We start from the raw sequence: 10,032 nt of genomic DNA on the forward strand, positions 1-10,032 counted from the left end.
AATAAATAAAAATCTTTAAAAATTAAGTAGTTCAGGGCAGGGAGATGGCTCAGTGGCATAAGTGCATGGTCCTGAGTTCAATCCCCGATATCAAAAAGTGAAGAAAAAAAAACCAATTAAGTAGTTTATGTATGCTTACTTATCAACAATGTATATGCTAATTACTAATACTTATGTATTAAAATGTTAAACCCTATAGGGCCGGGGAGATGGCCCAGTGGAATAAGCGCTTCACTGGCAAGCACAAAGGCCTGAGTTCAATCCCCGGTTCCGCAAAAAAAAAAAAAAAAAAAAAAAAAAGTTAAACCCTAGGAATTCATGCTACCTTAACTTAATGATACACTGTTTTAAGTGACCATGTAAATACTAAAACTGTACTATTTTAAAAGCTTTTTGAACTACAAGTTTAACTAAAGTTTTGTACTTGAATATTACTGCAGTTTCTGGAGATTGCTTTAACTCCAAAAAATTCAAGGCGAAAGTGTCCTATGATTTCTTTTGCTTTGAGATAAAATTGTCCAATGAAAATGATCAACTGTTTTAGGAAGCCAAATGTCTTTGAAAACAATTTTGACACACATTTCCTTTCTGTTATACCTTTCCCAAGTAAATTTTAGTGATTCAAATTCCTATTCCGTCTTGCTTAAAGCATTTAATAATATCCAGAACAAGTGAGAAAAATGGTCTAATCTGTGAAAGCTGAATGATCAGGAGAATTAACAGAAAATGCCTTCAGCATGCTAGAATTTTAGTGCTAGCAGTCTATGTGCCTTAATTGTCTAGGCTCGAGTCCTCTGTCAGTTATGAATGAATCACATTTAATGAAATGCAGCACACACTCAGGTAAATCATTGTGAATGCAAATGCACACTGCATCCAAAATCACTGAAATCACTCCCCAGCCATTTCCTCAGAGGATGACTACATCGGTCTCGTGGGGATGACCTTGAATGACTCCTGCCACTTCACACATCATCTAAGGTGTCCTCCTGCCCTGGTCAGTGTACACGCAACGTACGGGCATATCAGCCTCCCCAGAGGTAGAAAGGGGCCTTGACCTGGACAAGTCTAGGATTTTCACATTTAGCTAAATTCTACTTTGTATCTTCCAGCATTCTCATGACAGGATTCTAGGAGTGAAGACAGTTTTGCATCCCAGGCAGGGACCAGACAATAATCCATTTACTTTCATCTCTCAGCTTCTTCCTTCTAGATAGATATAAACTTCCTAAATTCTACTAAGTCCCTTTTTGAATTTTTTCAAGTCTTCTATAGAAATGTCAATCCTTACACAACTTGGCTTTCATAAATCAACTTCACTGAACACAGTAATTTTTCACGGTTTATTATTTATACTTTTAAGTTTGATATTAGTTTCTAATTAGACTAAGTCAATGTTTCCAAAAATTTTATGAAACATAACCAACAAGAAGTTGGCATCTAGTTTTCTGTTACAAAATAGGTTCCTTTCAACTTACTTGAAATCGGTAAAAAGTGCCATCATCCTTGAGCGTGAGGACGTGATCGGAGATGGGGAAGAAGTAGCCGTGGGCAGCCATTAGCGTTCCCAGATGCAGCGCCTCCACTGTGCCAGGAGAGCCGAGGGGGGAAAGAACATACGAGAGCTTTAAATGTTATTTTGAAAGTTTTACTGTTCACCTACAATACCGTCACATTGTCAGGTTCTTTTGGACCACAATCTTAATCCAAATTCTTGATATCTATGCCTGGCTTTAGATTTCTTTCTTTCTTTCTTTCTTTCTTTCTTTCTTTCTTTCTTTCTTTCTTTCTTTCTTTCTTTCTTTCTTTCTTTTTCCAGCTCTTTCACAAATGGTACTAAGACGGATCCGGGCAGTCACAATGACGATACAATGACCTGCCTGACACCATGAGCACCAGCCCATGCCGAGACAAAGTTCAAGAACACTGACAAAGAGGATTCTACTCAATCTTCAAATCGGGATCACTTATTTTTCTATTTTTATTTTTATTTTTTTATTTTTACAGGGTGTTCAGGGTCTTACTACTAGATCAGACTCATAGTGACCCGCCTGTTTACAGCCTCCCAAGAGCTGGGATTACAGGCACGTGCCACCATGCCCAGTCTCTGGATCACTTATTATAGAAGAGCCATGTGATTGTTTTGTGTTGTTTTTCTCCCACAAACAACTGTTTGGCTTGTGAAACCTTTAAGTGTTTCACTCGCTTCACTTCATTCCTTGTAGTCATGAATATCTAATGCAATCTGCAAGTTTTCTGTGGCTCATGGATCACTGTTCTATGATGTCAGCAGGGACTGTTAAGGCAGGACCATCTGTGCTGCACTGTGGGGCTGTGGTCCTGTGAATATCGAGGATGGGTCCTACCATATAGACAGGACTTAGAAATGGACTAGCAAGAAGTTTACTTTACAGCTATGTTCAGAGCACAATACTGCAATCCTCATACTCTACATCATGGGCAACAATTTCTTCTAAAGAAAAGGGCTAATAAATTTTGGTCAATAAAATTATTACTATATTTGAGCAGAAATAATACAATGTTTCCTAACCAAAGTCTAGAAATACAGAACTAGTTCAATAGTACTCTAGTCCAACATAAAATGTATGTAAATAGAAAATACGACAAATAATAAATTTATTTAAGTATCTTTATTTAGAGTTCATTTGTAGATGTAATTTTGTTTCCTACAAAGTAGCTCAAATGGTTCTTGAACTCTAGGAATCTTATCACAATTCCAGAGAGAAGAGTATCAGCACACTTACAAGCAGGAGTTGAAAGATATGTCACATGAGGAAGGTTACAGATTGCAGGTAAATAAATGGGAAACTCAGTTGCTCAGAAAACTAATAAAAAAACTTCTGAACTCTAAGCATAGGAAAGAATGCAGCGAAAATAAAACAAACTACAACAACAAAAAGCCAATTGGATGCTAAAGTTCTAATGAGAATCAAAAAAATGCAGTGAAACTGCAAGGCTGGAGAAAAACAATTAGAAGCTAATATGTATTCAAATGGTTTTTGAGGGCCTGGATCTCTTTATTTTATTTTATTTTTTAAAAAATAATTTTATTGAGAAACAAATAGCAATGCGACAGTTTCAAAACCAATTAGTAGGACAGTTTCAATAATTAATAATACATTGCATATTGTTGTCTTAGTGGTTATTCACTGTACAAGATGCAGACATGATATCCTGTCCACATGACACTATTAGAACAAATCTTTCTATTCAGTGAATTAAGAGAATGTAGCTGTGTATCTAACGTAACTATTTTGAATATACAGATACAAAATGGTTGTTCATTTGTATCCCCTTTTTTTGTTTAGTTTTGTCAGAGAAGGGTATTCCATTGTCATTTAAATATTGTTAGGTGCGTGAATTCAGCAAAATATTCCAATATAGTCCAGTAGTCCATAATAGTAGTGGATTTTCCGTAAGACTGGCAATGTCAGAAGTTGTTGACTTGAGCCTTTTACAGCTCAACATATTAATACAGCTTTACTTTTTATACTTTGTTTTTATACTTTTCTGCTGGATGGTTAAGACCAAGATAAAACAAGACCTATATAACAAGAAATGTTACTTTTGTATCTGACAAGGTCAGTCAAATCCCCTCAGGATTTATCCTGAAACCCTGTACCAGAGTTTGTAGATGCTTCGTCAGTGGATCTCTTTAGACACTAACTCTACCATAACTCACATACCTGCAGGGACAAGGACAAGAGTACACATACAGGTTCTTTGTCATGTGTCAGAATTAGGCATCAAAAAGTCCTTGTTGGTGAAAAACAGAAAGAACATATTGGTGAGTAATCTCTACTTCCACTGCTGAGGTAAATATTTTATGTTTTGTTTGACTTGATTATATATATTCTTTTTTTCTCCCTCCAAAAGATACATGAACTCCATAATTTTAATACAAAGAAATTTTGTTTTGATAATTCTGCATTCTGTCTTTAGTTCAGGAGAGCTATATTGGCAGGGATATATTTTTTTTATAAGATTTAAATTTAATTTCTTTCTTTTATTTTCTTTCTTTTTTTTTTTCCCCAAGACAGGGTCTTACTATACAGTTTGGGCTGGCCTTGTGCTTACTTTTGTTGCCCTCAGGCTGGTCTCAAACTTGCAGAGATTCTCCTGGCTAAACCTCCCTAGTGCTGGGATTACAAGAGTGTGCCACCACGGGGTTGCACTGTGGGCACCCACATCCTGGGCAAAGACAGCACGTCTGGGGAGGGAGGGGCTGAGACCTCAGGGCCATGTGGGGCCAGAAAATGAACTCAGGTCCTTGTGCCTGCCAGGTAGGGGCTTACGCCTCTGAGATCTCTCTTCAGCCTCTAAATTTAGTTTCTAAGTAACACATACATTCATATGTTCAGAAAGTCAAACCATTTGACTTAATATTTAAGAAGACTGGTCTTCTAACGAGGCCTATAAAATGTTTGCAAAGTCCTTAGACAAAGAACAACTTAAGAGTGATGGAGAGTACAAATGTTATAGCTTCCATTAAAAGATCTCCAGGAGACTCAGCTTTAGGGACAAATAAACATGAAAAATCAGGAAGTTGAAGTGATTTTTATGTTTTAGCTAAGCCTACATTCTTCATACTTGAATTTAAGAAGCCTATACTTTTGACACTTGTCAATAAAAAAGAAACTACTGAGTCAATATTGTTTAATGAAAGAACAAGTAAATTTATGAGTAAATGTCCCATCAAGAATATGAAAAACATAGCACTGCATGGAAAGATGCCAAACTAATTATTTTGTGTTGTGATTGTGAGCAATTTGCTCCTCCAGAACAATGTTGACACTCATATTGATTTTGTCAAAAAAAAAATCCCTGTAAATCTGTGAAGTGAGGAAACTGTAGGTATGTTGGAGTGGAAAAAATAATAATGATATCAATGACATAAAAGTCACACAGGGATGTTAGTTTAGCTCGGGGTCACACTTTCAAGGTTGATTTGTTTATTGTTAGTGGTAAGCATGGAGCCGCACTTTGGGATCCCACCACTTCTACATCTCAAATTCACCCTCATTTAATATGAACCTGGAAGACCAATGACAGTTTCAGAACACTGAAAGAATTTAATGAGGAACCCAGTAAGATCACCCTCCCGATAATGCCACGCCAGATGGCTCAGCAACATTATGTTTCTTAGCAATATAAAAACTAATTAATCTGTTATTCACTTCACCCACACAGCTAAAGTTCAACAACAAACCTAGCAAAAAAAAATTCTAGTTTATTTTTTATTTGGATACTCTGGACACAAGCAAACTCGGATATAAAAATCCACCTCCAAAACAACTGCTGTTACGCGAACAACCTAGTGCCGCTTTGTGAAGACCAGTGTGCTCACAGGGCTACTTCACCTCAAACCCTGAAGCAGTGGAATCACTAACATCCCTTAAAAATAAAACGAATTCTTTAGAGCATAATTTGCTTTTGACCAAAACTACTTCACAATGTTAGCAAGATGAAAAGCATGTTATAAAACAGGATTGAGTTTTTTGGTGTAAAGCACCCTAAAATGATGATATAATTTCAGAACCAGGTAACATTCTTCCATCCAGAGATCCTGTGCTTAGCAGCCCCGGTGCCTCCAAAATACTCTCTGTAATTTGGAAATGATAAGACAATGCTTTTTGAATCAAAAAATAATAAAACAACTCACTGAGTCTTATATTTTTATTCCTTTCACATGCTATTTATTTTTATTTTATGTGCATAGAGTAAGCAATCCATGGTTTCATATCCAACAGAAAGTATAAATATAATTATTATAAGGAAAGAGGTGTCTATCTTAGAAGAAAATCTATAGAAAGAAAAATGACAGTGGATGGTATATCTAAGAAACTGAAATGCCAGGTAGGAGACAAATGTAAGCTGTTCAATAGTAAAATCACAGGCATTCATCAAGATGATTCTGAGTCAAAACAGAAAGATTTTGTTGGATTTATTACTTAAGAAAACAAAAAAGCCACTTCAAAAATCCATCAAAAAATATATATATATATATCTGGCATTTGAAAAGACAAGATTAGTCATGTGGAAAAAACACAGATGATGAAGAACATTTTATTCTCCAACAAAACCAAATGAAAATAGATCATTACTATATTTAGGAATTTCCTAAGTAAGTCTATTTTCTCAATAGTAGGAGTTAGTTAAAGTATCTGGGTCCATCTCCTTTTAAATATATTTCCACATAGGAAAACTGAGTGCTGTTTGCTTTTCAGCAGCCATCCATCAGGATATTGAAGCAAGCAGTAAATAATAAGAAGGTCAGGGAACACAGAAGAGATACAATAAATTCTGTTTGGGAGAAATAAAACAATAATAATTTATTTTATTTTATTATATATTTAGTGGAGGGTCTACAGGGTCTCACTACACAGATCGGACTTGTAAGGATCCTCCTGTTTTCAGCCTCCCAAGTGCTGGGATTACAGGTGCGAGTCACCATAGCCAGTCTCGATCCCTGTCACAGCACGCCCCGGTGGCAGGGCTGACATGGCTTGTGGTACTGGGGATTGAATGCGCTCTGCCTAAGCAGGCACTTTAGTCCGCTGAATTCCCTGGCCAGCACAAAATAATCATAATTTAAACCAACACTTAGAAAAGAATTAGATAATTAGTAGAAGTAAGTATTTTTTTCTAAACTAAACAAAACAGCAAAGTATAGAATGTGTACCATTCTACTGTGGAAGTACAAATCCCATATACCTTACTTGCTAGCTGCATGAATTAGGTAAAAGATTTCATTCCCTGGCCTTGGTGCCCTTTTCTATGAGATGAAATAAATAAAAATACTGGTCTCAAGGTTTATTGTGAGGATCAATTGAAATAATATGCATAATGCATGCAAAACAAAGATTGCCACAATAAGGCACTCCAAAGATGTGACGCATAATGCGTGGATATGAAGCAGCACACTCAGTAGCACTTAATCTAGTTCAGAATCCCACGGAGAACCTATGGTCTAAGCTTCCCAGTAGTACTAAACACTTCTAACTCAATTTTTCTTACTAGTGATACATGCATACCCAGGCTCATAGTACCAATATTTGCAGTGGCTAAGACTACCAGTGGATGAACGGAAAAGGGATATGTGGCAGATATGCAGAGTAGAGTATTATTTAGTCTGGAGAATCTTGTCATTTCCAGAAAAATGAATGGACTTAAAGATTATCATATTAAGAGAAATAAGCCAATCTCTGAAGTTGAAACCCACATGCTTCCTATATAAGAAATCTAAAAATAAATAAAAAGAAACATAAAAAGTAACAAGGGAGGACAGGAAACTGTGAGGTCATCTTCCAGAGATAGGCAAGTGGATGGGGGAGGGAAAGACAGGAAGGTGACAGATGAAGATAATCAAAATATGTAATATGCAGATACAATTATTCCATAATGAATCTTGCAATCCCATATATTAATATACACCAATTTAAAATATCTCCCAGGTGATCAGGCTAGGGTTTCTTATGTGCCCGTGATAAGTGTCATGGCTTCTCCTTAAAGGTTCCCCCAAAGATTCATATGCTCACAGGTAAGGTTTCTCAGAGATGGCTGGATCTAGGTTTTGTGATGCTGGGATCAAAGGTGTGTGGTTCTGGATTCCCCACTAACTGTGTTACTACAACTCTGGATATTCACAACAGGAAGGCCCGCCCGAGGTGTGGGAGGCACCTCCCAAGAGGTTCCACGAGGTGAAGGGTAAGGAAGGCTCGCCATTGCTCGCCACTTCCTGCCTGCTCCGCCACCTGCTGGTCTCCTCTGCAATAACCCTCTGCCGCGCTGTGCTGCCTCGCAGCCAGCGGACTATGAACTGAAACCTGCTCAGACTGTGAGCTAAAATAAACCTTTCCTCCTCGTGTCATGGGTGCCAGTTATTTTGTCCCAGAAACGAAAATGTAACTACGACAATAAGTCTACTGTGGAATAATACTTCTGTATTTTTTTCCTAGGTAGTAAAATCAAAGGCTCAAAGAGGTATCTCATACTTATGGAAAAAGATTTCCAAAGGTAGCACATTCTTCATTCTGAAGTTTATCAAGGCAAAACATGAAGGGTTGATGCCATATGAACTCCATGGTTCAGAATAGTGCAGGAAGGATTCATCTGGGACATAGAGAGCCTGACTGTGTTGTGGAAGGAGAAGAGAGGATGTTTAACCAGTACTCAGAATAAAGAAAAACTATGGAAGAATGTTTTCTCCCCCAGAACTAAAAATAATAATAATAATAATAAATAATATAAAAAAGCAGTTAGCAAAGAGTAACAGGTGATCACAGATTAAGGATCTTCATCCCATACAAGGATTAGGCTCACTGGCTTGCCCAATATCAACTGCAACACCTTAGAAAAATTTTCAAAGATAAAGAACAATGTTGAAATTTCAAAGGTACCTATGTAATACTGGTGTGAAGAGCTCATTTAAGAACTATAGTAGACAAACTATATAATATTAACAAGGTCACTCTGCAGAATTAGGTATCCCACAGCACGACTGGTAGATCCTTCATGTACAATTGAGCTAGATTTTAAGATGATTCTGTTATGTTTATTTGGCATAGGTATAAAAAAAGCATTTTGATGAGAAAAGTCATGCTGAGTTCACCTAGGTACATTGCAAGGAAACTAAGAATTACAAGAGCCAAGTCAGTAAGGAATTGCAGTGGGAAGAAAATTCCATTTGAAAATTCAGCATATGCTCTGCAAAGTTTCCATTAGTTAATCCAAATGAATGAGCTGGAAGCAGGTGGCAGCATCCAGTTAACTTTAATAGTCAGAGAGCGTCTGCAGCTCGCCAGACAGAATAGCCCCTAAGCACACACACATGCGCACGTCAATGAAACGTGCTCACTGTGGGCCGCGCTGCTCTGCTCCTCGCGCTCCTGGTGCTCCAGTTGGTGCGCTATTAGTAAGGCGTTTCATTTCCTAAGCCTTAAAAGCCGGCATCTGTAAATGTAACAGTCAGTCATCCAAATAGTTCCAATTCTCATTCAAACACAAGCTGGAAGTTGTAGGGAGAAGGCTGCCGTCTTTCTTTTGCTTCCTGAGTCAAAGGGAAATATATTTATTATTTATCACACATTTTGCCATTGGTCAGTTCCTACTACGCCAATAATAAATAAAAATTGTAAAATATAAGAGCAAATTTTAATTTCTGTAGCTTAGAAATCAATTAAAAAAAAACTCAATTCTGATGTGGCCAAGGGCTGCTACTGTACAGAGTTTTATTTGCACAGATCAGATGTAACGCTTATTCTAAATACCTAGGATCTGGATTTCTGTGTCCATTCTATTTACATGTTTTAAAATGCTCATTATAAAATATGCATGTTTTAAATCAACACTGAGAAATCAATAGCTAATTAATATAAATATATCTTTTTTTCAAACAAAGGCAGAGTAAGAAGTTTTAGCAGAAAAAATAAAATCTATGTGAAAGAATGTCTTAAATGCATTTGATTTGAAAAAAAAAAAACCAGTGTGATTCATCAAGAATAACCAATATAGGGCCAAGGAGATGGCTCAGCAGAAAAAGCGCTCCCCTGGGAAGCGCAAGGGCCTCAGTTCAATCCCCGGTACCCCGCCCCACAAAAAAAAAAAAAAGAATTACCAACACAGCCTTCTCATAATGCCTGCTATCAGTACCTCTTTTTAACATCACTGTCCCTTAATGATAGAAAACTAACCACCATGAAGCGCAAGGTTCATTTTGTAGTCATAGTCTTTGGCTACTGACAGTCAGTTATTACATTTCAAAGCCAAAGCAGACAATGCATCTTTTTCACCTTTTTCTGCAATTTCGTAGAACTAAATACTTCAGCTAGGTGGAAAGCACAGGACACCAAAATGATGTACACTACTATTTAAATGATCTTTATAGGATACTGTCTTTCAAAGAAAATCACAGTTTGCATAAATCCATATAACTTACCAGTTTTAAAAAATGCCTCCTAGTGTATGCTGATATATGTATATTTCAGAGACCAAAGTAATCCAGAAATAAAT

At 37.0% G+C, this 10,032-nt stretch overlaps 1 protein-coding gene across 10 annotated transcripts in view; it reads right to left on the reverse strand.

The window, feature by feature from the left end:
* Rgs7 (regulator of G protein signaling 7) overlaps positions 1 to 10,032 on the reverse strand; it is a 544,505-nt gene that overhangs the window by 138,476 nt on the left and 395,997 nt on the right. For all 10 annotated transcript variants that reach the window (XM_023710286.1, XM_004626815.2, XM_004626816.2 and 7 more), the window contains one exon: positions 1,479 to 1,585. In XM_023710286.1, coding sequence (XP_023566054.1) covers positions 1,479 to 1,585 — 107 coding nt within the window. The remainder of the gene's footprint in view (positions 1 to 1,478; positions 1,586 to 10,032) is intronic.

This window comes from Octodon degus, unplaced genomic scaffold, assembly GCF_000260255.1.
Source record: "Octodon degus isolate 3935 unplaced genomic scaffold, OctDeg1.0 scaffold00017, whole genome shotgun sequence".
Taxonomy (NCBI): Eukaryota; Metazoa; Chordata; class Mammalia; order Rodentia; family Octodontidae; genus Octodon; species Octodon degus.